The sequence below is a fragment of the Cygnus olor genome, chromosome 6 (genome assembly GCF_009769625.2).
Source record: "Cygnus olor isolate bCygOlo1 chromosome 6, bCygOlo1.pri.v2, whole genome shotgun sequence".
NCBI lineage: Eukaryota > Metazoa > Chordata > Aves > Anseriformes > Anatidae > Cygnus > Cygnus olor.
Window position 1 is genome coordinate 9124963 of NC_049174.1, and position 27004 is coordinate 9151966.

At 43.6% G+C, this 27004-nt stretch overlaps 1 protein-coding gene across 8 annotated transcripts in view; it reads left to right on the forward strand.

The window, feature by feature from the left end:
- UBE2F (ubiquitin conjugating enzyme E2 F (putative)) overlaps nucleotides 1–27004 on the forward strand; it is a 67351-nt gene that overhangs the window by 38970 nt on the left and 1377 nt on the right. For 5 of the 8 annotated variants that reach the window (XM_040561206.1, XM_040561204.1, XM_040561208.1 and 2 more), the window contains 3 exons: nucleotides 2750–2782; nucleotides 4444–4506; nucleotides 19509–26281. In XM_040561206.1, the coding sequence (XP_040417140.1) occupies nucleotides 2750–2782; nucleotides 4444–4506; nucleotides 19509–19817 (405 nt within the window). In that variant the 3' untranslated portion in view covers nucleotides 19818–26281. Of the gene's footprint in view, nucleotides 1–2749; nucleotides 2783–4443; nucleotides 4507–19508; nucleotides 26282–27004 lie in introns of those variants that run through there. The other 3 variants (XM_040561214.1, XM_040561211.1, XM_040561209.1) reach the window with 2 other exon arrangements.

A 27004-nucleotide genomic window follows, 5' to 3' on the forward strand; every position in this document is an offset into this window, starting at 1 on the left:
TCAATACCCTAGATTGAAATCTGGGCTAGCCTCAAGCTCACAACAAGAAGTGTTGTTTTCTAGTAGTAATTTAGCATTATTTATTATGGAACCCTGCCACGGCATCAAATGAATCCAGCAAATCCTAAAACTTGAATAGATGGAAACATATTTTAAGAATCTCACACGTAACTTGTTCAGTAAGAGTAATAATACTCCTTTTATGCTTTTTGGTCTCTAGAATGGCTGTGAAAACGTACAGCACTTTGAAAGCTTACAGCCTTAGAGAGGTTTTTTCTATTTTTTGATGGAATTCTCTGCAAAGCCAGCTTGAATTAAATAAAGATCGTGAAGCCTTAAAAACAGGGTTCAACATCTGAGAATTTGGGAGCAATTTAGGGAGACTTAAAAATGTGTTTACTGAACGATGTGGGAGACAAAACTGATGAAAGTTACATTTCTGTCTTGAGCTGCAACATCTGCTTGCGTAAGGTGCAGCTTGGGACTGCTTGTTTTGGAGCAGAACCAGTGCTGTTGGGGGAGTGTAAGCCTCCTCTTGGGGAGGCTCAGGGAAACCTGAGGCTGTAACACTTGGAAAGGACGCCTGAAAGGTAGGAGGAGGTGAGCTGATCAGGGTTTTAGAATCCATGTGAATGAGTTGCTCTTTTGGCTGGTTTTAGCCATGCTGGTAGGTAACAGCTGTAAAGGCTTTGCAACCCTGGCAGTGCCATTTTGGCATTCAGGCAGGATTTGGAAATGGGCAGACCCCGGTGCACTAGGGTGAGCTCCTTGTACCTCTTTTGGATGTTTTCTAACAGTCAGGATCCTCATTCTGCATGACATTCCCCAGCCACAGTCTGCTGCTACACGTTGTGGATAAAAGACAACCCTTAAAAGATTAATTTATTCTGGCATCTTCAAGAGGAGGAGAGCAAATCACCGTGCTTTGGTGATGCCACGGCAGGACAGTAGAGTGGAAGCTGAGACCTTTGTGCCTGTCCTACTCTCCGGGCTCCCCACACTGCTGAAATCCTCCTCTGACCGGTGACTTTCCTCTTGCACCACTGTGCTGTACGAGTAGTTTATCCCTGGCTTTGCAGGGCAGAGGTGTCCTTAATGCCACGGTTTGCTAACCTCTGCTACACCCCGCTACAGTGATTGTAGCTGAGCAACAAACAGAGGACTGCAGTAAAGGACAAAATGAGGGCTTTCATCCACTCTTTGGAGTAGTCTGCTTTCTCTTACTTCCCAAAAACCTGCCAGCAGGGTTGGTTGCGAGTAGAGGTGACTGCTCAACACTGCAGTCTTCAAATATATGGGTAACTAATTTTTAGATATCTCCGGTGTGCCCTTTTTTGCAGTTTGTGTCCATGCTGCCAGAGAAGATGAGTATATTTGAAAGGGTCACTGTCCTTGTCCCACCTGGTGGTTTCAGAAGCTCCATTAAGAGAAGACACAAACTAGAAATTCTCGGTGGCAGTGTCAGCTCTGTCGGGCAGCTTCGCATTACTAAAAGTAGCTGCACTGAGCAGATTGTTTCTGCAAGATCAAAGGAAAATGGGATCGTAAGAGGCTGTTGTTCAGGTAATGCTGACGTGGTGTCTTTTACATTAGGACATAACTGGATAGCATTTTTAGGGAATATGGATTTCTGTGGTCCACCACTTTCAGCTAATGTGCCCAGAACAAGAAACAAGCAGAAATATACTCATTTATTGGAGCTTTTTAGCTGTGGCTAGGCACTTTTTACTTTGAGGCTATATTGTGAAGGGTACATCTTAGCCACGAAACAATTAACATGTAGTCTTTGTCCCACTAGTGGAAATCAGGCAGCGTGGATTTTGTTGGTAGGCAGTCAAGTGCTAGCTGGCTGCAAGAGCAGGGCGTGCAGCGCTGATCTTGCACAATTGCCTGGTATTTTTGAGCTCCAGTGCCCAGACTTCAATGGGATTTTGAAGTAGAGAAGTTTAGTTATGTTGCTGCTAAAGAAAATATTTTTTTCTCTAGAAAGTCTTGGAGTTGGTAGTGGGTGATCTGTTCGAGTCTGTTTCTGTAATATTAGTTCTTGTGCATTTTCTTAGTCTTTGAGCCTTGTAATTGAGGATGTTGGCTCCTAGGTCAGTGCTAACGGACGTGTTTTGGAGATGCACACCCCAAAACAAGCTGCATTTGATGACACCAAATGAGGGAACATTTGGAGACAGTTTCCCCTGAAGCTTCCTGTTCTTAGCAACTGCAAATCCTCTCTATTCAAATATTTTTAAAATAGATGCTTAAAGGCAAGAAAATAATTTGAGACATATGTTCACGTGAGGATGGTATCACTCTGTGCTCATACTGCATCTCAATCTGTTTTCTCCATCTTGACACAGTTTCAAATATTTGTCTGACATAATTTTACTTTTTCAATTTTCAGACCAAACAGCTCAATTAAGTTTTATACGCATGGTTTGAACTAAGCAGTGCAGTTCTCAGGTGGTGGCATATAAGGTACTCCTCCTCTCCTTGTGCAGAGAAGCCACAGGAATAAGGCTCCTGTACGCACAGGAAGATCTGAACTTGTATTTGAATATTCAGTATTGGTTTTTTTTGGTGACTTGTAAATATCAGGCATCCATGAGATGTGGAAGCTTTTACAGTATTTTCATTTAAACTAGTAAAAGTCCTTAATCTAGATTTAATTTCTAGTGACTTAATGGATTAATATAAAAAATAGTTTGTCAAAACACCTGAAATGCATGCCTAACTGACCTTGTTTTTCTTTTTGCAGGATGTTGTCTGGGGATTAAACTCTTTATTTACTGTAAGTAAATGAATATTTTGCATATCCAGTTTCCCTTTTGCTGCCTGCTATGGTTTCAGCATCACCTTATGTTGCCTCGTAAGGTGGTTGTTCCCTTAGACCTCAGTGGGTGTTGTATAAATATAAAAATCAGTTTGTGCTTTTGTTAACTGCAGGACTTGTGCAGATGGTCTGTAATGCCCATGTTTTCATAGATTTTTACTTTTGGTTGCAAATCTATTACAGGATATTTTGGTAATGAGTTACTTGGGATCTTCCACACGCTAAGAAATTCCTTCTGCTGCTTTGCCTGAACTAGAAATTCATCATCACTCAGAAAATTGTGTTAGTGTTCCAGTTTTTAAGAGTGATGTTTAGGGATTAATCACTGTCCTGCAGTCTCAGTGCTTTGAATACTTACATGCATGCTCAAGGGCATGCAGGGCAAGCTTTGAGAAACTTGGCCGAGGAGCATCGCCATGGGCTTTGTAAGCTTTGTTAGCCCTAGGCTGCTCCAGAGAGGAGTAAGTTGATTTAGGAGATCAGGGAACATTTGTCTTTTCAACAAAGAGTAACTGCATTTCACAGTTAGTCTCCCATTGCATGTTAAGTAAGTGGAAGAAGACGAAATCCAGCGGAGGGATAAAGAAGTCCCTTCAGTGGAAGAACTGCACATCCAAATAATCCATTGGGCAAACAGCAGCAGCGATGGTCACGCATCAGAGGCCGCAGGGGTTTCTCGTGTCCTCTAAGAGCCACGCTTTGCAGCTTGCCACTTGCATTTCCCTTCCACCGTGCTTCTTAAAAACAATTTGTTTTCAAAAAGCTGGCTTTTCTGGGGAGAAGTCTGTATCTGTTAGCTGTGCAGATTCTTCTGCTGTTTTCTTGAAGCGGGTGAAAACCAGCCTGAGAGCAGCAAGCCCTTCTCATGTGTGAAATGGTGGCAGTCTTCAACAGGGGAAATTGGTTTAGACTGCAGGCAGAATAGGGGTTTTTGTGTTTCAGCATTGTTTTTGTGATGATTCACCTGTTAGCAGCAGCTTGCTTTCCTTTGCTCTTAACCCTTTCTCCTTCCAGAGTTAATATTGAGATGAAATTGATAGACCTGAGATTTATTTTGTCTATTTCTGCTCTCTAAGTCCCACGTGTCAACTCCTTGGTCTTTGCAGGCCCTTTCCTTCTGGGCCATGTTTTTCCCATTACCCTAAAATTTCCAGTCTATCAAGCTCTAGGTTAGAGAGAATGAAATTACTTTGCTACTGGAAGTGGCATTAAGGAAACTCTTCCTGCTTTATCACCAGGCTGTTTGCAGGTCTGAACGTAATTAGGGTTTACTTTACCCTTGAACAGAAATCAACAGCAGTTGTGCTTCCTGAAACTTTGAATGTCCCTTAAAAATTTCATTTAGTAACATCTCTGTATGTGGCGTGCAGCCAGCTTGGGGTCGAGTGCCTTGCTGTGGTTGTCCTTTAATTGACTTGTGATTCAGTTTGCAACCACCAAATTTATTCGCATTTACCTTTGGCAGGGATACCTACTAAGGCAGGGAGAAAATGGCACTGTGCTTGCTGGTCTTGTTTGCATTGCTTCATTTCCTTGTTCATTAGGGCTTAGGATTTCTTGTATAATCACTGAAGAGGGTATGGGGGGAAACCCTATAATGTTCTCTGGTTCTTTTCCAGGATCTTTTGAATTTTGACGATCCCTTGAATATTGAGGCTGCAGAGCATCATTTGCGTGACAAGGTGAGTCAGTGGTTTATTTAAAGCATTTTGTTCCTAAACAACTACACATGCTGTGCTCTGTGATTCCCAGTCAGTCCTTTTATAGCATTTCAGCTGGTACTTCAGGCAGTAGGGTGACTCAGTGTATCAGAGAGCAGATATTTAAACAAAAATGTGCTTTATCCGAGAAAGTAAACTCAGTGTGGTCGTCTTACGTACCATATTACCTTATGGTCAACAATTTGAGCATCACATCCCCAAAATAGATGGTCTTTTGCTTCTTGTTTCTAAGATTTTCCCTCAAGCTGCATATGCTCTGTGGAGCAAGCGACAGTGAGTTGTTTTGGCACAGCTACATGAGCAGCCTTTAACTTAAAGGCCAGCAAGCACGTCTCATTCTTCTCTGTCTCTACCAAAGTGCTACTTTTTCCTTCACAAGCCTTAACGTTGCATGCTTTTATTGACCCATAAGAAATTTGGATGTGTTGTGGATGTGTACCTCTCAGCTGAGATGGTGTGGTGGTAGAGATGAACAAAAGCAATAACTTCCCCTTACATGCATCTCTGAAGCTGTATCACCGTGCATTATATGGGTGCTTACCTTCAGCATATCAAATTTACACGTGGCGTGGTCAGGATCACTCATTTAAACTAAACTCTTCAGATACTTTTGGCAAAGTTAACCTTAAAGACTGAGCAAATTTTCTAGGTAGGTATTGATTTGAAGAGTTCATTGAAAATGCAAATTGAGGCAATGCACCTTATTTATCTTACTTGGATTGCAAGTTCATCTTTCCTTCTATTTTTTGTTTCAATAAGACTTTGTAGCTAGTCTGGTATTCATCAGCGTTTGCAGGGCTGGGGTGAGACTGTTAGCCTAAGGTGGGAAAAAATTGGTGGAAGCCTCTTCTGGACGTGGTTTTATTTACAGTTGTGTTATACCACCTTGGCACAGAGTGCCAGGGAGCCTTCCAAGCTGCAAAGCATGGAAAGTCTCAGGCAGGATGTAGCTTGAGGAACAAAAGCAGGCTGGTGGAGGTGGCAGGCTGAAGCACTATCTTTGTTTGCAGTGCCAGACTGAATTGTTCCAACATCTTGCCAGGGTATATGCTCCTTGGGAATGGTAAGGCTACGCACCTATTGCTGAGTGTCAAATCTGGCACCTGTAACTGCCAGAGGGAAGCAGACTGACTGTGTGTGGGTAGGTTTCGTAAGGAGTGATGCTCCCTATCACAGGCTTGTGTCAGATCTTCTGAGGCTTTAGAGGCTTGCCAGCCCTGCGAGGCATCAGACAAGCCAGGCAGTAACGTTCTCTTCCCAAAGAACGATGAAGAAATCACTGTCCTGCATCCCCTGACTTCGCTCAGAAACTGGAAATCCTGGGAGCCCTAACAGGGGAAGAATGCAAGCTGCTTTTAAAAACACACCTTCCTCAGAAAAGGAGAGGTGAGCATTCAAAGTAAGTATTGCTGCTCTAGTAGCATGGAATTTTTTCAGACGGCAGCAGCTGTAGAAGAAGTCAAAGGGAAATTGAGTGTTTTTTTGTCAGTCTTCTAAGTTAAAAAAAAAAAAAAAAAAAAAGAAAAAATTACAGAGACTAATTTTTTTTATTTATTAAACTCCTATGGAGATTCATTGCACTTATTCAGTTATACGTGAAATGTGTGTTCTACCATGCTAACTTTTTTTGGTGCTTATCAGAATTTAGTCTTCAGTGCACTTGGTGACACACACTGCTTATATTTTAACAGGTATTGTTCTGGGTTATCCAAAGCAAGTCTCTACAGCATCACGAAACAAAACTAATAATGCTTATCTGGAGAGAATAACTTATGCAAGGGAGAGAAATGGCAGCTTTTACAATTAGCCACAAAGGATATAATTGCAGCTTGAGTTAGTTTTTGTCTCTCTAGGGCATAGATGTCATGTAGTGTCTGAGCACTGCTCTGGGAAGTGAAACTGCTGTGCGCCGTCCCTCTTGAGAACGTACTTGCAATGCACAATGTGATTCGTAAGAGAATTGTAATGAATTTTCCCTTAATGAATTTTCCCTAAGACACTCCTACATGCGTAATACAAATATACAGCTGGTATAAATGTAATATATATGTGCACATATGCCATATACAGGTAGGTATGCAAGTATATCTGTATGCAAATAGTTCTGCATATGCATGGCTGTGTAGAGATCTTGTAAGAAAATCCCTTTGGCCATTTGACTGTGGGACTGTAAAAGCCAAACCAAATGCACATCGAGTGGTCTTTGTGGTTCTCCTGGAGGAGATGGCTGTTTCACTGATGTCATTTCAGATCGCAGATCCTGGGATTCTTTTGCAGGCATTCAGGCTAAGTGTGGCTGCTTGAGAGGTCAGCAGATAATGTGAAGCCTGCATCTAGTTATTTACAGCGTGGAGCAGGAGTTTGTTCAGCTCCTTGGGCTGGTGTTATGCCATCAAAACGGATGGCTTTCTTGCAGATCCTGGAAGAAGTCGTGTTTGTAGTCACATCAGAGATATCAAACCCTTACTGTTGATTTTTGGAGAGCGGTTGTACTGTGAATGTTTGCATTACAGACCGGGCTGCAAGGGATGGTTCTGATCTCTCCCTGCTTAAGGAACTGCTTATTTTTTGCATTAGATCTCTGGCTCCTACCAGAGCATATAGCCGTAGTTGTTGGGAAAGGAGTCTTGTTGTAAGATCGGGAAATTATACAAAATTCAGAGCTCAAGTTGTTCTATTAATGGCTGTTAAAAAAAAAAAAAAAAAAGGGAAAGAAAAAAACCTTATTTGACCAGCTGTGTTAGTGCAGCTTCAGCTCCTAACCCTCGGGGCCTCCTTCAGCTCAAGGAAGGAGCTGTCAGCTACTGAGCCTCTTCCCCTGCAGGTTCTGTCAGCCACTGATCATCAAGTCACCTTTACATGCATTCTTCTTTGTTTCTACGGTTGTAATAATTCTACGCTTCTCCCCCACACACTCTGCAAAATCTCAGTAACTTTTTGGGAGGCCATACAACAAACTTCAGCAGTCAACATGCATTTTCGTAACTGCTGCATGGAGATCACCTCGATATTCAGCCCTCTACCTCTGCATCCACAAATTACCTTTCAAGAGTGTTCCAAGGCCTTGCTGAGCCTCATGGGGTGCTGTCAGCCCTTCCTCCAGCCCTCCCACCTCCCTCTGGAGGCTGCATTTGCCCTCCAGCACGTTGACTGCATCCTATCTGCTGAATGTAATCCTGTAGACCTGCGAATTTCCATGCTCATTTTTTAAGACTCTAATCTTCTTTGCAAATTTGCTGACTACGGCTTTCAGCTTTTAATAAAGCATTCCTTAAAATTTGTAGGTCCCCTTCACTCTTTTTTTTTTCCCCTCTGCCTACTCTGGAAACAGTTAAAGTTTGCATTGTTCATTTCTGTCATGTTGCTTTTTGGAACATCTGTGGTTTACACATTACACTGCAGTTAAGTCACGATCGCTGGAAGATAAGCAGCCATCCTCTTGTTTTAGGGCTCAATAAATCAGAATAAAAAGATGATTGGAGTCATTACATAAACTAAGCAACGCGTTTACCATGATTTAATCTTCTCAAATTGATAAAATCTCATCAGTTTAGTGCTTTGAGTTTTCTTGTGGATTTTAAATAACAACTTACTAGTTAAAATAACTTCTTAACTAGCTGCTTTGTATCTAGCAGAGAAGTCGGTCCCTCGTTAGGTGGATGCCAGAGCCATTGACTGTTGCTAAAATCGATTCCAGGGATTCCTGAGCACTAAGCATAGGATCTGCTGGTTTGGACAGTGAACAAACAGAGCACTATTGATTTGCCTTCCGTGGCAAACAAGTAAGCTGAGTACTGCAATAATAGGGCTATGCCTTGGTAATGCAAAGCAGGATCAGCCTAGGAGTTCAGGACTTGTGTATTCCCTAACCGGAGGTGCTGTGGGCACCGTGTGTGCTATTTGTTAGCTGCAATCTAGAAAATACTTTCCACGCGTTCATCTGTCATGGTTGTTTGGAGATGCTATCTCAGGACACTGCAGTTCTCTGGGTTCCTTAAAGGCTTCCTGTCTACCACTGCCCTTATATTTCCTAGCAGTCTGCATTTGCCAAAGCCATTTCAAAGCCATATGTGCTACCCAACAAGAAAATTCATTACGCTGTTCACATGGCTTAAAGTAAAAATATTTTTCCCAATTCTCCATATCTTCCTTATCTCTGCCTTCCATAACATGAATGCTAATGTCGTGTCCTATTGTAGTTGTATTTTCCTGTTGTATTCGGTATCATTTCGAAGGCTAAAGCAATTTTTGTCACCTTGCAAATTAGCAAACACTCGTTCACTTGTTTATCCCTGCGTCAGTCTGAGTAGCTTTAATAAGAGAAGCTGTGTAACACTGTGACCCTGTTATTCTCCTACACGATCTTTCCATCTTCTCGGTGAAATTCACCTGTCAGTATTTGGTGCATGGAGCTGTTTCCTGCTGTGTCATTGTTAAAGGGTAAAATCCTTTTAAAATCCAGGAGATTTTTTTTCCCCCTTGTGAAAATCTTACACATCTTCTTCCATAAAACTTCCCCCAACAGTTCTGGAATGCCTAATCAGAATAAGCGTGCATTTGCCAAGGATCAGTCTTAAACATATTTTTTTATTTAATGTAAATGATTTTATTTGATTCTCCCTTGGAAAGCAATGACAGCATGCCCCTCATCACAGGACACTGCCAGGTAGGAGTGCCACCTCTCTGCTCACTGCCTCCTGACAGGACCATCAGCTACCTGGAGAAGATGATTAATGCTTCGCCTTCATGGCCCTCTCCTTGCTTGCCTCAGGCGGAGGGATGACTCTTGTTGCTGGAGGAAGGCTGCTGTCAGACTCGATAAAATCCTGGCTGGAAACATCCTGGATGTGAAGGGGTCAGTGTGCCGCTTCCAGCGGGTGCTCCAGGTGCCAAGCATCCTCATCCCTACCTGCATTGTGTTATTTACCAGCTGTCTGCCAGGTTGTAAAGAACATGAAGCACAACACCCCTACATAAATGTGGCCTTAATTTTTGCCTTTTTGCCTTTTCTTTTTTCTAGCCATTTTCTGCTACTGTCAGTGAAGGGAGTTTTAATTGTGTCCTTGCCTTCACATGGCTAGATTGCAAAGTTTGTGCTGTCGTTTTGATACTATAACGATGAATTATTTTGCATTGATTTGTGTGGAGGAATTTGGTTCTAGTCCAGGTTTTAGAAATCATGGGTTTTCATTATAGCTGCATGATTTTGGCAGTTGTGGTTGTCGCTGGCAGTGTCTAGTCCATCTGGGTTTAGGTAGCTTTACGTGCCAGGGTGGTTTTGTTCAGAGACAGCGGGTTGTTGCTCCATGGGAGGGGGTTGGGCATCTGTAAGGACGTTAATGGGAAAATTCAGGGGAGCTGGAATTTGTATATGACATAATGCAGTCACACGTGACTCTGGATTATTCTTGGTGTTCTGTGGCTGCCTTTTATTCTTTAATAGATCATCCTTACAGTCGCAGTTTGTATTCCTGTCTTAATCATGTTATTCTGATTCTTACCACAGTAGTGCCAGCACGCTGGCAAAAATCCTCCGAAAGACACCAGGGACAGCCTTCTTTCACCTGGGATAATGGCATATTTTCAAGAACTGTGCCCTCAGATAAATAAAACATGGTCAGTGCTTGCTGCAAGGCTATGTGAGGCCAGAAGCTGTTGGGGCTGAGGAGTGTCGGGGCAGCCTTTCCCTTCTGTTACTTGCTTGCGGTGCTGACAGCTATCAAATCGTTTTTTTTCTTTTTTTTTTTTTTACAGAAGAAGGTCCATTGCTGCTTTGCATTTGCAATTTTTGTTGTTGTTGTTGTTGTTCAAGTCCTCTCAGTGACAAAATGAGTAAGTTTTATTTCAGGACTGTTTCTGTGGAGATAGATTTATAACATTGGTGCTGTTAAAGAGCCTGAAGCTGCCTCTTAAGTTTCCTCTTAGGATTTTAATGGCCCTTCATAGCGTCAGTTCTTTAGGAAACTAGGCTGAAAAAAAAGTCTCTGAATTGCTTGCAGCCTTTGGATGTTGTTTTAATGAGTCTTTGGGGATGAAGGTTTTCCTTGAATTACTTGAGGAATGTCATCTTGTCCACACAACTGAGCATGCCAACTTAATTCCATTAGAAATTCCATTGATAATTAGGGACAGTTGTAGGTTACAAATTTTGCTGAAATTTCCTCTTAACTATTCATAATTCTGTACATTTTTTTTTAGTCCTTAAATAGCAAACAGTTCAATATTTTTATAGAACAATCTTAATTTCTCAAAGCCTTCCCCTGGCTACTGGGCAGAAACCACGAAAAAGTGCCAGAACCTGGGCCAGGTTCTGGAGAGGACATGAGCGTATCTTCTGAAACCAGGTAGGTCCTTGAAAGAGAGAGTTGTCAGCAAGTGGTCTGCCTGTAAATAATAGTGAAAAGGTAAGAAAACAAAGATAGGTTGGAGAATATTTTCAGGCATCCATTTGGGAATATAGGAAACTGAATTTCCCCACAAATATCATTTCCAATTCGATCCTGCTAAAGACTCTTCCTAAATAATGGCATGGCTAGCTGTACCCATATCCCCTCGGCTTTTTATTTCTGTGCATATATGTAATAAGGGCGTAATTACATTTGGATTTAAGTCTACCTTGAAAATCCATTTTTCTGTGTAGCTGGAGAACTGCATTGGAAACGGAATAGAGTTTTCAAATTTGCATTGTTCTTGATCTCTTGCGATCACTTCCAAGTTTTCTTCTAGTAATGTAATTTCATATATCAGAAGATTAGCCCCTTTCAAACGTTATTTGATGCATCTGAATGAACAGCATGATGCTGGCTTGCAGTAGGTGTTTTGGAGCCTCTAAGCAGACGAAGGGCAACACAAACTAAAATTAAAGCTTGGTTAAAAAAAAAAAACAAAAAAAAACCATTGTATTTCTTCAGATCTTCTGGTCCAAGTTAATTCATTTAACTCATTCATTTACCTTCTCTGCTTCTCTGTCATCGTCGTTCTTTTTTTGGTTAATATTTTTATGTCAGAGGCATTTTGTGAGCAAGGCATCTGTCTTTACATGCTCTTTGTGCTCAATTTCTCCTGTTAGGATGATGGTAGGTCGTTGTGGTTTTTTTCGGAGACTAGAGTTTCCATGTTGAAAGAAACTTTCCAGCACCCCACCCACAGCTGAAGAGCTGGGGGCTTGCTTTGTTTTTCCTTCTTCATCTTGTTGATGATTTTAAATTTGGCTTTAGGGAACACGTAAGTTGCTGTGTTAGCTCGAGGCATCTGGGTTGGTTCACCTCTTCGTGAGCACAGACTGAATGACCTGGAGGAACATCTCTTCCACCTTTGAGTTAATTGGGTTTCTCGCTGGCAGCAAAAACCTTCCTGGGGGTGTTCCTCACTGAGTTTTCTACTCTAGATTTACCAGTTAGCAGTGTAAGTCTCTTGAAATCAGGCTGAGAATTAGAAATAACGTCCGCCTACAGTGACTGATGGCAAATATGAGTGCAAAGCAGTTTGCTTGGATAGCACTCACCAGGATTGACCAAGGTTTTATAAAAGACATTTCAATATAAAACGTTTATATGACATAAAATACTCTACATAAAATTTCATGGTCCGTGGGTGCTGCATCTTGTCGCCATGCATTTCAGAAAGACAGCTATTCATAAATATGTGGTGGAAAGTGTTAGAAATTGCTCTAAACAAGCATTTTATTTTCCAGATTATGATAAATGTGAAATAGCTGCGTTCCTTTGGTGGCTGCTGTTCCTTGAAGAAATTCAAAGCAGTTGAAACGTTTTTATTTTGCAAAGTAGTCAAGAGCTTATGGGTATGCCAGAAGTCAAATACCAGCTATGCGTTACCCAAGTTTATATCCTGCTTTTATCTGAACATTTGTTTCTGCGTTGGTTTGGGTCTGAGCAATGCACTCCGAAAGGTTTTTACTAGAAGGCTGTTTTTTTCTAATACTTTCTCCCATTGTGTATTTAAAAAATAATGCACTGGTGAATTAAATTAGCGTTATCTGTGCCCAATTCCCTGTGCCAAAGTTGCTGCCCTTTTGCCAGCAGTTTCCCATCACAGCCATACATGTGGTTAAGCTTCTCCAGTGTTCCAACCACATCCCTGTAACATTTTGTATGCAAAAAGTGCTGCTAATATTTGAAGAACTCTGATCGTGAATCTTAATTTTTCAGTTAATAGCAGTCAAATTTTAATTACTATTTTCATTTCTAAGCTCAGATGCTCGAAGCTTAGTGATGGCTCAAGACAGCTGGAAAATAAGCCTTAGAACAGAGGAATTATTTGAAAACATTTACTTGAAGTTCATTTTGGGTTGTCTTTTAAATGCATTTTTATGTTGGGAAGGTGTTTGAGCTGGTGCTGCAGGAGCAAGCAGGCAGGGGGACGTTGTGCTGGATGCTTGTACGAGATGAGGAGTCGCCAAACTGCACCGTGCCAGTCTCACTGCAGGTAGAAAAGGTGGGGAGATGGTATGGAGCGTGCAAAAGTGATTTGGGCTGTCACTTTAGTGACATGGTCTAGAGGGAAAACCTGTGCTTCGGCCGTTTCCGAAGGCATGCTGGAGCCCTTTTTCTTTGCTTTTTGCTGCTTTTTCTTTGCACTGCTTCCCCAGGGCTTCAAGTCACAAGGAGCAGGGACCTGCTCCTTCCTCGCGGTCAGAGCATTCCCAGAGCTGGCAGCGCTCTTCCCCTGCAGCAGCCATGGGAAGAACTGCCACAGAGAGACAGCAGGTCCCATTAAACATCCTGGCTTCTCTTTCGGTATGATGTGGGAGGCCTTTCAGTCCCTGCTGCCAGGCTTTGTGGAAGAGCCTTCTCGCTAAATTATTGTTTACACCTCTTTGGGATAAGCTTGACAGCTCTGTTGGGTGGAAATGCTTTTGTTTGGAGCAGAAATGGTTTAGTTCATGGCTTGGCTGCTGCTAGTGAGGTGCTTGTGTTACTTCCTAGCAGGCTTTTTCCTGCTTGTGGGGCCAAAGTGGAGATTCAGGAGGTCGGCTTTACACGGTTACCTCTACGGGGTCAGAACACATTGGAGTACTTTCCAGATAGTCAAATGCCAGGCTCCATTCTGTAGTCCCACAGTGTAAATACCCAGCTGTTAGATGCTTTGAAGTTTTAGCTACCTTCTTTTTAGGGGGTTAAAGCGTGGTCACATTCTTGTATCGTTTTTAAAGCTTGTTTTCCAATTTCTGGCTAATAACATTATGGCCAGAAACACAAAGCTGAAAAGTTTTAATAATAAGCCCCTACTTTCATCTGTCAAGCCAACTGAATGCAGAACGTAGATGATCAGAATGTGGTTTCACACCTTCAGAGTATCGGGAAAGCATCGTTATCAATTTGCTAGCAGTGCAGAAGGATCAGGTTAGTGTTTGACGTTACTGCTAGTTTGCAAAACACAAGTTATACCATACATCTCATTGTGGCAAGTGCTGGATGCCATCATTTTCCTTTTCAATTAAAACAGAATTGAAAGCACTCCGAATTCTGCAGGATGAGTCTTCTAATTTTGCCTCGATCACGTAGCAGCTGTTCCACAAAACACCATGAGCTAACTGTCCTTCCTCCGTTTCTGCATGACACATGAAAAAATATCAACGATTCTTGCAAGGCCCAGAGGTGTAATGAAGTCAGAATGCAGATTGCCTGCCACTCATCCCTGTCTGCTGCATGCAAGAACAAAGGCTGATGGCAGTGTGGAGGGGAATAGCAAGCTGTTAGTGACGTGTTGGGTTAACGTACCCTGGTGTAATCTTGCATAAATGAATGGAGATAAAAAACAAAATGAAACTTTGCTGTTACTGGAAGAAGGCAATCTGATGTCTAGCTCCAAGGTGATGGAAATAGCCTGATATTTTGCTAATTGTGCATGAGTTAGGAGATCTGGCTCGTCACGTTACCAGCCTGTTTCCTGCTGCCTGCTTGTCAGTAACCTCAGACTCATGACTGACAGCTCTGTGCTGCTTGCTCGAGTATCTGCCTTCGTCCCATTTAATTTGTAATTCACTGAGGCAGAGCAGCCTCTCCCATTCCAAAATGACTAGAGGAGCCACAGATGCAGGCGCACCTGTCACGCAGAAGCAGCGTAGGAGCATTTTGGTAGGCACACGTCAAAAAATGAAGTCAAGCAGCATCCTCGAGTCAAGCACCGTGTTGAGAGCACCTTGTGGTGCTGGATGTGTCTTGATTACAGGCTGTGATTCCTCACTCGCCCTTTGGCACATCCAGAGCTTGAGCCTCTGCCAGCTCCTGTGGATGTGGAAGCTGATGGCTCGCTTGGGCACAGCACGAAGGGATGATGCCTGACAGCAGCTCGCTTGCTGTGTTCTTAGCTACAAAACCAAGCTTGCATGTGGTTCAGACAAACACACTGAAAATTTGTCAAAATAGTGTGAAATTTCATTTACTGACCCATGGAACGTGGCATAAGTGGCAGATGAGCAATAAATGCATTCTCCTGAAACCTCTTGTCAGCACCATGCTGCTGTTGACTTCAGATACCGCCTTGTTTAGCCTCGCATTGGTGTCAGCAGAGGAAACGGATGGATTACAGCTGCCAGTTTTGTGTGAAGTTTTGTCAGAGAGTGGGGCTTTTCTGTGGATTGCAGCATTGGCAGACTTGTGCAGAAAGTGTCTGCAAACTTCAGCTTGTCATGGTGTGCCGACTACCTTGTCAGCAGTGTAAATACTCGGTAACAAAATGTGTAGAGCCAGGATATCGAATTCTTCTGGTGCTTAGAAAGCTGTATTTCAATAGTGAAGGCATTCACCATGTAATCTGCAAATTGCTTTTTGTGTAATTTATGTGATTATTCAGCAGAACCTGTGAATCAGTTACTGCTTCTGAGTCTGCAGCCCTCGGAGTGCATGAATTGTCCATAGCCTCAATCCTCGTACCTCTGGTATGATCGAACGCTGCTGGGGTATTAGCATATCACTCAGCTCAAAACAAGCCCTTTATAGCTTCCAGAGTGCGTACGCTGCTTGTTGTAGAAAACAACAGCTGCTTCTGATACTTTAATATCATTGGCATATGAACCCAGGAGCTGAAATCCCTCTTGAAAAATAAATGGGAATTACATTTAATAAGAGGAAGAGTCAGTAAACTAGGCTTGGACGTATTTTGAATATTCTGTTTATTTCACGTTGTCTGAAAACGCACAGATGTCTGTCTGCTGTGCAGCAATGCTTAAATAATTAGATAGTTCTGAAAGACGTAGCAGACAGCAACAAGGATGATCCTTTGGTTTAAGACTTCTTTTGCTTCTTTGGGAATTAAATTTAACTTTTCACTGCTTGCAGTTTTGGTTTTTGGTTTTGTTTTCCCACTGGCTGCAGTCAGGCCAAGCTTTTCGCTTCGAGTTCATTTTTGTTATAATGATTAGTAGTAATTGTAAGTGATTTCAGTTTTGGTGCCTTTTAATAATAACCCGAAGAAATGGTTTTAAAGAAAAATATTATAGATTTGGTGAATGTTGGTGTGCAGCAGAATTTGTAGATGCGTTTGACGCCTGCTTTTGTGCGAGTAGAACAGGATCTGATGTCTGTATTTTTAGTTTGACCATCCAGCATGCAATTTTGAGCAGTTCCTGGGAGACAGGACTTGGAGCTGTACAAATTGCCAGAGCCCTGAAGCAGCTGAGGACTCATTATCATGGTAAGAGGACACAGCTACCTGCGTGGCAGAGGTGACAAGGGCTCGGGCAGTCTAAGTCACAGTTAAATTCGAGATCTAATTCCTAGCTCTTATTAAGGACATTACATCAGTGGAAACAAAGCATGCTGATGGAGAGCACGTTGCATTTTTGCTGCTTTGCAGGAGGGAACATGGTGCAGAGAGGGAAATGATTCACCCAGTGAAGACAACAAGGCAGTCAGGGGCTGGGCATTCATTTGGACCGTCTTAGTCCTGAATTAATGCCCTGGCATTTAACTTGCATTCTCTTTCTTGTCCTTTCCTTAATTTTGACTTGAATGTGTCTCAGTCTTGCTGTAATGTTCCTCCACAGGCAACCTTTTCAGCCTGCTTTGTCTCTGCTCTGGCAAGTTCAGGTCTGAAGGAGCACAGACCGCTTTTCTCTGATGTGGTGCTCATCTTTCGTGTAGGTGCCAAAGGTTTGTGTTATACAAAAAAGATAAAAGGAAAAGGGGAGAAGAAACCTATTTTATAAACTAAGTTTGACTTTCTACTTTTTTTTAGTCTTTCTACAAAATAATTCCCTTTTCTGGTTTTCAGACTGTTACTTAAATCAGTCCAGTGCTGCACTGACTGCAGTCACAGCTAAGGCTCTTGTCCTAATGCTTTACTTTCTAACTTCTTAGCAACATCACCCCCACAATCTAGTGCTTGTTGTGGTAAACAGAGAATGTTTGGCAAGGAAATTGGTCTTAAGACTGAGTCCCTAACAGTAAGTAACTCTCACGTCTCTCTAGCTGGTGTAAGCACTGCATTCTGCAGGCAGTCCTGGCTGTAATTCCTTGGCTTCAAGGAAATTCTCTCTCTAGTGTGGTTAAAGTCAGTGGCAATCAATTCAACATGATTAATATAAGTTATTTTAAGTGGGGAGAGATGCAGAATTGCACAGCACTTCAGGTTTAATTTTTTGATTCAAGCTTCCCAGACTGTAAAAATACAGCTGGGTAGGGGTAGGAGGGGAATTCATCCTTATACTAAACAATCTGGTCTGGAACACATTGGAATATGAAATAATAGCAATTAGGTGTAGAACAAAAGCATTTCTCTGGAGCTGAGAGTAAAGGATTTGAGTTGACAAGCCTGACACTTCCCTGCATCATTCCTCAAGACTAAAAATTAGACTTTTAACAGAATTTCCTTTGTTTGGAGCCTCACTCCAGTCTGGGTATATATTCCAGCCTTGGTACTACTATTGCTTTTGAAGGATTTCTCTTTCGTCTCCCTTGGTTTCTCCGATAAAACTTGGATACTGTTTTGGAGACGGTCAGTCTAATATTCCTGCAACAGCAGCAAAATAATCTGAAGAAATATAAAATGATGGATTACTGATTAAAATGAGTGAGGAGACGCTGGAAAATTTTGCTAGGCAGCTGGCAGGTTGCATGAAGAGCTTGTGTTTTTAATTTGACTTGAAGTTGGAGGCCTCGGTATAAGTATGTATTTGTTCTTTGTTGCTTCTGCCCAGCGTAACCGAATAAACTGTAATTCTGAATCATGTTGGGAGGGCGGTTTGTTCTCCAGCGACGGGTTGTCCAGCACATCATCCTTGAGGCATTTTCAGAAGGCATTTCACAGAATCACAGCACTGTTCAGGGTGGCAGGGACCTCTGCAGATCCATCTAATCCAGCCCCTGAGCTCATGGTGGAGTCAGCTGGAGAAGGCTGCCCGGGACGGCGTCCTGTGGGGTGTTGGGCATCTCCAAGGATGGAGACTTCAACCTGCTCCTGTGCTCCACCACCCTCACAGTAGTTTATTTTTCCAATGTTTACTACTTTGCTTGGCAGTCTTTTTGTAGAGGAATAGGGCTTTGCAGTGGTGCCATCCATCCGTCCCCTTCCCCATCAATCCCCATACCCTTCAAACATGCACTCCAGTTTCCATCAAACCCAACAGAGCAGCAGCATCTCTAAATCCAGTTCCCATAACCTCCATGAAAATCATCAGCAGCAACAAAGAGAGGATGGTCTGGGAGTGAGCCACCAGGAAAGCCTGTGAGAGCACGTGGAGCTCAGAGCAGAGCTTCACCCTTCTCCCACCTGCATCTAGGAGGATGGGGGAACTGGAGAGAGGAGGGGAATGTCAGGGAAACTGTATTGTGCTGGGGGGAGGAGAGAAGTAATGATAGCAAAACCTGACTGCCTACAGATCTGCAGACTATCTTTGCTTGCTGAATGTATGTTTTAAAGCCCGTTCTCGATTTTGCTAGGTATTCTGTAGCTGTGTGGGTAAGAGCATGTGGGCTGCAAATAGACTCTTGCACACTGACTAGATGAGGCTTTATTCTGGTTGGGAGAACTACCCACAAGCTATTCAAACACCGAGGGGAGCCCCATTACCTCATACTGATTACAGGCTGTGCATATTTTTGCTTGCTTTTTGCTTTTTCCTTGTTTAGCCATATTTGAATTTGTCAGTAATCAGACTGCAGTGCTCATTGTTTTTTGGGGGGATTTTTGCACAGCTCACATTCTGTAATTGACAGTTGCACCAACAATAGAAAGACGTATGTTATTCAGATTGCTTAAGAGGTCAATGGCTTTGTCCTGCATTATTAATTCTTCATTGTAAAATTGTATATCGTATCATAGCTGAGTCTGTGATGTCACACTTGCTTCTTGGCAAGAAATTACAGTGAAAAAAAGAAAGTGCCCAAGAGTTTGCTGTGGGACACAAGGCTATGGAAGAGAAGAACTAGAGGTGGTATGAGTACTTCTATATACCCACAAAAACGGTACGAACAATGAGATACTCTTAATGAAACTTATTAGCATAAGAAATGTCTTGCCAAATGTAGTGATCGATCACTACAAGACTTCAGGAACCCCTTTGTCTTTGTTTGGTTTCCTGCTGCTGCTTCTCCTGTTGAGGTGTGTCTGGACAGCTCTCCAGACAGTTCCTTCTGCAGGATGATCCAATTAGTCTTGGAAATGAAACGCTTGAGGACATCAGTAGGCTATAATTTGACCTTTTTACTACCTCTGTCTCTTCTTAAGCAGCTTTGGGCTTCTTGTTGCCTGTTTATTTTACCTGGGAGCTCATCTGGTTGTGCCAGTGTTTGTAATACTGATACATCAGGCTTAAACACTTGGATAATTGTTTTTTTTGGCAATCAGGGAGCCTGAAACTGCTGGTTTGTGTGTTCAAGTTACACTCTTACGGAGTGCTAAACCTTTGTTTTCGGTGCCAGCCTTCGTAGCACAAACACATAGCTGATTTGAGCTAGGACAGCCACCTCCATCCTCCGACTTTTCTTCCACTGCTCTTCCAGAGAGACTCGGAAAGAGCTACCAAAATAGATCCATGCCTCCAGGAACTCCTCAGCCTTTTGATTTGTGTGTTCATCGGGGTCCAAGAATTTAGGACACAGATCGGTATGTTTTTATCTTTAGCTTGTTCAGTGCTGGACTTTGTCAACAGCTCAATAGATGCAATTGGCTCAAGGAAGGGCAGGCAGCAGAAAGTCTGTTCAGTGCGTGCCCAGACAGGGGTATTGTTGCAGCTAACAAGGGGAGGCATGCCCAGATCCTGCTCTCATTATGTTTGCTTCATGTTTGCTTATCAGGCCCTCATTTTTTAAGTTGTTTGCATTGCAGAATATTTGAGTCAATGTGTTGCTTAGATTAGTGTGCTCCTGTCTTTGCTGCGCTGCTTTATGTACTCGTGTTTGAGCTTCTCTTGGCCTGGGATCTGGCTTTGTCCGTTGTCTGGTATAAGGTTTTCCACTTAACTTCACTCCCTTGTTTAAATTGATAGCCCTGCACCAGCCTTGACATCCTGAAATCTCTCTTGCTAATAGGAAGTAGCTGGTCCTGAACATTTTCTTCAGCAACAGCACTGCTTATTTCTAACAGTACAAAGCTGTGACGTGATAAAAGCCTGAGGGTTTTTTAACCTCCTTCAAGTAAAATAAGAAGCTCGCATTTATTCTTGGATGCTGAACTGAGTATCTGTTTCCCAATGTTTTCTAAGAGAGGTTGTGAGACGTCGAAGGATTGCTCTAATTAAATACACCCACAAGTATATCTGAGGATTTGAAGTATATGTTCACCTTTGGCCTGACAAACCTGTAATCTTACGTGGAGGCCAACATTTTTCCCCTCTATTTGTAATGAATCCCAAAGCACTTTTAACTGATTCAGCTCATGTTGCATCAAGACTTTCTCACTAATATTTGCTAAGGTAGTGCGGGCTTATGGCAAACACCAGCACTTCTGCATTAGCTGAGGACTTGCAGGGATTTGGAGCTAGGGAGAAAATCAGAGCTGGCTCTGAGGCGTTCTCGTTGTGATGTTTGTTGCAAACTACAGGACTCCAGCAGGCACGGTTTGCTGGGGACATCACATTTAGGGGTGGGAAGTCATTAAGCAGCAGGACAGGCTTCACAAGAGATGAACCTGGTCTTCTGCATTAGAGCGTAGCCTTTGCTTTCCAAGATTTACAGGTTGGAAAAGAATTTAGCCCTAAGAGGGCTGAACACTTGAGATTTCCCCCAGAAAACCACATCTTTAATTCTTGTTGTTGGGCTTTTATTGCTCTTTGATTACAGCTGAGCTGCTCTAATAAGAACAACGGTACCACCCCAGTCCAAAAGCATCTCTTCGTAAGAATCTCACGCCGTGAGTCATTACATTTATTTATCTCCATATTTATTGCAGATCCTTTGCACAACCGACCACCCTGCTTGGTATTTGTTGTTCTTCTTGGAATTGCAGTAGCCGCAGTAGGACAAACATTTTGTTTTTCTGTAGCATTCACTCATTTAGAGATTTGCGCTGTTTTTTTTTTTCTTGGATTTCCCCACCATTTTATGCTGCTAATGTTACAGCGTCGAAGCCTTTTCCCACTGAGCATAAAGCGCATTAAGCAGCATGTGCAAATGAGCAACAGCACATCTGCTAACTGTGCTAACAGATGTAAATAGGAAAAAAAAAGTTACTTTTGGAAAGCTAGAAATATTTATAGGAACCATTATCCATCTTTCCTAACAGTTTGATTATCGATGGAGCCTCTTTCTGGTTCACTAAAGTTGATTAAGCTTTTGCAGATGGTTTGACTGGAGGTAATGACAGAAATGTGAAAGAAATGCAGATGTCTTAAAGCTTTCGATTTACGTGCTTTAGGCAAATAAGTGGCTGAAAAGGCAAGCTTTTGTTTCGGATTCTTTAGGAAAAAAGCACGGCTTTAAAACGTGAGCAGACAGCGGGTTGTCGAACGCAAAGGAGAAGTGCCTGCGCCGAGCCCCGTGTGGTCACCAGCCTGGTGAGGTTTGCTTGCCCAGGGCACGGCTCAGATGGGGCATGACTTGCAAAAACTCCCTCAACAGCCCCAGACTACTCTGATTTCCTCTGCCGTGGTAATTTATCCATTAAGACCTCAGACCTCAGGGATACATTTCCTCTCGTGGGGACACGTGGCATCCTCAGGGGTGGAAGTGTTTTTGTAGCAGCAGTGTAATTGGGGTGATTTAGGTGATTTTCTCTTAGGGCTTCTCTCTCTGTAGCCCTTTCCAACAGGACAGTGCTCACCAGTGGAAGTGTAGGCTTGCCCGTGGCCGCTCAGAAGTGACTCGGAGCAGACCCAGGAGGTTTTCCTCATCTTCAGCAGCCCAGGTGAACCTGTAAGCTGCTCGGTCACAGTCAGGGCAGGACCTGAGTCATTTAGCACTGCAGCCACACAACAGAGGACTCACACAAGTCTCCACTCTTGAGGTAAAGTGAGAATGGCTGTGGGGCTCTTGGACCTTCCTCTACTGGGGGCTGAATGCAGGTAGGGGTGAGCCACAGCCCTACAAATGAGCAGTGGCAATAGCTACGGAACAGAGCTCTCTCCATCTGCCTCCAGCCAAGCTGCTCTACGAGTCAAAGGGCAGATTTGGCAGGAATGTCAGGACCTGCATCACTTCTGATCCAGGGAATGATTTTTCTGCGTAGCCCTCCTCAACTTTTTTGGTCCCATCACCTTTGCACAAATGGGACTGAGATGTAGTTATCCTTGGCTGCCCCAGCAGCTTTCACGTTCTGCCTTCTACTCCACAGCCCTTTCCTCTTCTGACAGCTTCAGAGAACGCTTTTTCCCTTTTTCCTTCCAACAGGCAAGTAGGTCACTGTCACTTTGCACGTCGATTCTGTAACCTGCCTGTCAGTACAACAATTTTGGGAAAAGTGCCCAAAGGTTGATGCTGTCTGGGCTGGGTCTGCTAGCTGTGGGAGTCTGGAGGAGATGCTTATGGTCAGGTTTTTCACCCTCCCTTTTTTCTCTGAGCCCTTCTTTATGGAACTAAAATGTAATTAGAGAGCTCAGAAAATACTCAAAATGGTGTTGAAGCTGAGTTAAATATACCAGTGATGAGGAAATCATAGCAAGGTAGGGTGTGAATTGGAAGCGTGCCTTGTATGTGAGATCTTCGAGTTGCTCAAAGGTTTCATTCAGCTCCTCTCTAACTGGGAGTGGGTGTGTGGGGGCTGGTGGGCGTGAATACTCATTATTTCCCTCAAGGTGGAACAGAAAGATAAGGTCGTTTTAAATATGTTTCGTAGGGCTAATGGGTGAATCTACCTGATGATTATATCCTCCTCCCAAAACTTCGCACGGGGCTGAGTAATGTCATCTGGCTGTTGCTTGGTTACTGGCACACAAAGACCCTTTTTTTGGACTAAAATGCACTTTAAGTAAAAACAGAAGGACCTGAGAGAAATCATTTGGGATATAAACCTGGTGATAAACTGGATTAAAATAATTTTCCGTTAGAATGGTGGCTTCTTGTTAATATTTCAGTGTTTGCTTTATGCAAAGGAGGGAAGGGCAGGAGCAATTGAGTATTTTTGTGATCGTTTACTTCTTTGTCTCAGTTTGGATTTTCCAGAATTGTAAATCTAAATGATGTGAAGGTGGATCAGAAATAGCAATTCAATATACTCAAGTCATTGCAGTCACCCCAGAGGCGGTAAGCTGTGCATTTTCCTGCAGGAGCTGGGCAGCACGGCCTCCAGCTGTGCTAACACACTTCGAGGAGGGTGGAAGAGCCTCCTTGAGGGTAGAAACCAAGGTCAATGTTAGTAGGAAGGTGAAAAGTTTTGCCAACTACTGCACTGTGTGAAGGGGTACTCCTAGTAGTTACATTAGGGATAAGGAGCTCAACTGCTTTGTTTTATTATGCAGGTTCATCGTAAAAAAGAATCTGAGTTTTACATTTTTTTTTCAGCAAGCTGCAAGCTTCTCTGGTTGCTGTCGGTACTTGCATTGAAGTATTTATTGTGTTTGCTTTGGGTACTTGAACGGATTTTTTCCCCAATTAAAAGCTTAATAATAGGAGAGCCATTAATCAGTACAGCTCGGTGCTGTAGAGCACGTTGGAAGAAGACACAGCCACTCGTAGAGATGCCAAATCAGGTCATTGTTTTTCCAAAAGGTTCCTGGTTCTGAAGCGTGCTTCAGTACGCTTTTACACGTTGTAGACTAATTCTCCTCTGGGGCTTGGGGATGGCTGTTTTCCTTTTGTTCCTGTAATCCTATAATAATAATAATATGTGTCATTTGCTCTGAGGTCCTGCTCTGGCCAGCTACTGAGGTTGTTCATGCCCTTAGTGTGAAGTACGCTGCAGTAACAGCTTCTAGAGGTGCCATAGCTTTAGGAATTCATGTCATTTCAGTGAGGGATGTCTTCAAGACAAGAAGCTCATCAGTTGAGACTGCGGTAAATTGTGTTAGTAGTACATCAGTCCATATAACTTTTACCTAGACCTAATTAGACAAGGAGTTGTTTTTCCTATTTTCTTAATGCAAATCATCGCACGCTTCGTGCTATCTAGTAGGAACGTAGAGTACAAATGAAAATTGTGAAATCTGTAGATGTTTGAAACTGATACTGTTGGCCAGATTGTCAGCTAAAAATATGTTATTTGCTTAAAGTTTACTGGCTAAACTTTTGTTTAAATACGTGCAGGAGAAGTTGGGTGGGATCTACGTTGCACTACACAGTCCGTGCTGTAACCCAGTTTTCAGCGAAATGATATTGTGAACTATGTTGTACGAGTCTATGTCTATTACATACTCTTCATCTAGCGATTCATTTTGAATCTCCCTTCGATTGATTGATTGTCCCAGAGGGATTTTCAGCAGATGAAGTGGTGATTCAGTGAGCATTACTCATGCAGCAAATACTTCTTGCAGCACTGCTCGCACGTTTCCCCAGGACCAGTCATGCTCACGTACCCCTCCGAACTCCCTGCAGCTCGGGGCAAAGCTGCTCTAGGTGTGCTCCAAAGCGGTGTACAATCTCCAGTTTTAGATGGTTTCTTCTCCTACATGGGTTTGAGAGCTGAGCACCTGCAGAGCTGGACTTGTGGATCCCAGAGAGCCCTGACAGTCCCGGTGACACGGGGACAGCTGCGCCGTGCCTCGTCGTGATGCACAGTACGCAATTCTGTGCTGCTGGTTATTGAGTACTGCACACAGACAGATGTGCACGCAGAGAGGCGCGCACAGCTAATTGGGAGCTGCTGGGCCATATGGCGTGTGAAGGCAGCGTTGCAGCCCCGTAACGAGAGCCTCCTGTCAGCAGCCATGTCCACAGGCAGCAAGTGCTGCTCCCGGGAAGTCGTTTCAGAGAGCCCAGCTTTCCTTTTGGGAACCACAAAAAGGTGCTGGTGGGAGCTCGGAGAGCGCTCCTGAGCTGCCTGCAGGTGTTGTGGGTCCAGGAAAGATGCGGCTGGCTCTGTTATGTGTCTACTGGTATTTCTTGGCCTTGTGCCTTGTGCTGCGGCGAGGGATCAGCCTGTAGTGCTGAGGATGCCCATCACGCCCAGCCAAGGTTTCCAGCATGATGTGCCAGCATGAGTAATTGTTCTACTTTGCATCAAGGTAGTCCGCAACTTAGCAGAGCTGAAAACAAGTTCAAAGTGCCACTTATTTTTGGCTGCGTGATATTTTAACAGACTTGAGGCATCGGGAGATTTCTCGTGCTGCAGACAGCCTGAGACCCGGGGACTGCTCCAAGACGATCTGTTTATAAGTAGTTACTTCAGAAACACTTGAGTGTGCTACTCAGCTATCCAAAGTGTTGTCAGAGGATTGAAGTTGGCTGATGCACAACATCTTATTTAAAGCAAAGAAGGCATCAGCTATCCAGCACTGGTTTCTTTGCACACTTAATGTGTGCAGGCATGGAGGCGGGTGTGCGTGCGGCTAAGACATTAGCCCTGATATTACCTTCAGCAGATGCTGCATCACACCAGCAGCTGCTCCTTTCTCCAAAGAAGTGCAGGTCGCCCATCTCCTGGGCATCTCAGGAGGAAAGGGGCTCGTGCAGCCCTGCTCCCTGGTGGCACGCAGCCCTCACGGCCGTCCTCGCTGCGCGTGGGGTCCTGGTGCCGAGGTGTCAGGCATCTCGGGGTGATCTCCTGGAACGGGTGCTTGTAGCTCGTGCTGTCTGCTTCTGTTTCAGCCAAAGCACACATCTGTGCCTCTTGAGGGGAGCTGTTTATGGTGGTTTTTTCCCTAACGTGTGTTTATAGGTTTGATTCCTTGTCTGCGGTGGTTTTGGCCTTTAGCTGTGCTTCGCACTTCTTGGAGATTTGGAGCACTTTGCAGATAGTTTGTGGATGTCTCTGTGATGCACTTTGCTAATTGGAAAACAAACTTGTGGACAGCATTTCTGATGGGGCATAATTCTTCTCTGAGCCTTTTATTTGGGACCGTAGCCATGAGATAACCTGACTCTTTCTGGCAGAAAGCACCCACCAGCAGAAAAGCAAGGCACTGCAGAGGAAATGTTCAAAGCTGCTGCGATGTTGGTGTAGAAGTAGGCAACATTATCTTGTGGGTTCATTTAAGCTTTGACAGTTTGTTCCCATTTTAATTATTGTGCTATATACAGTTTCAGGGTGGGTTACTGCACGCCAGTGCAGGGGAAGGCAGCTCCCTGCCTGTCTTTAAGAAGAGCTTCACTCTAGCAGTGACCGCTCGCCGCTTTTCACAACTTCCTAGCACTGACATTCCAAAGCCATAGCGCGTATCGTGGTACTCACCTTCTTTCTGCTCTTAACAAAAAAGTGAAAAAACAAAGTTAAAGCCCTTGAACAACAACCAGTCATTATTTCCAAGCAGTGCAAGCTGTCGCCGTCCGTACCCTTGGTGTAACAGGGCTCTCTGCTCAAGGCGGGGTACCAGAGCGCTCAGCATCTCTTGGAAGGGCTTTGCATGCCAGCGAGCCTGGAGCTGTGCTCCCGGACCTGCTGCGATGCACAGAGCAGGATTGTGCCTCCCTGTGCTCCTGTGGGTCGTGGCTGCAGGCTTTGGGCTCCTCCTAACACATTCATGGCTTGGTGTGCGAAGGATTTGTGTGGTCCGTGGCCCATACTGTGTTCAAGGCCCTCTTTGTCTCCTGTTTGCTGTTTTTTAATTTTCTTTTTTTTTTTTTAAACAACAACAAAAAAATTTTGTTAACCTTTTTAATGTTAAAGGTAAAACACCAGAAGCTGGTACTTTTCCGCAGGTGCAGAGGCTGTGTTAACAGTCCTGTAGGTGTTCTGCGGAGGGCTGTCCATGTCGCTGTGTTCCCTCTGAACCACTTTCAGAAACGAGGGACTTGGATTATGAAACTTTAATTCTCTAGGCTGTGACAGACGACAAAAAGGCAGTGACCGATCTTGCTCAATTATGCACCGGAGCTGAAACACGTGCAGGCTCTGGAGGAGAGCTGCAGCCATTGGCTTGAGTAGGTGGGATGGAAACGACACCGCACTGGTGCTACCCTGTGAATTCACC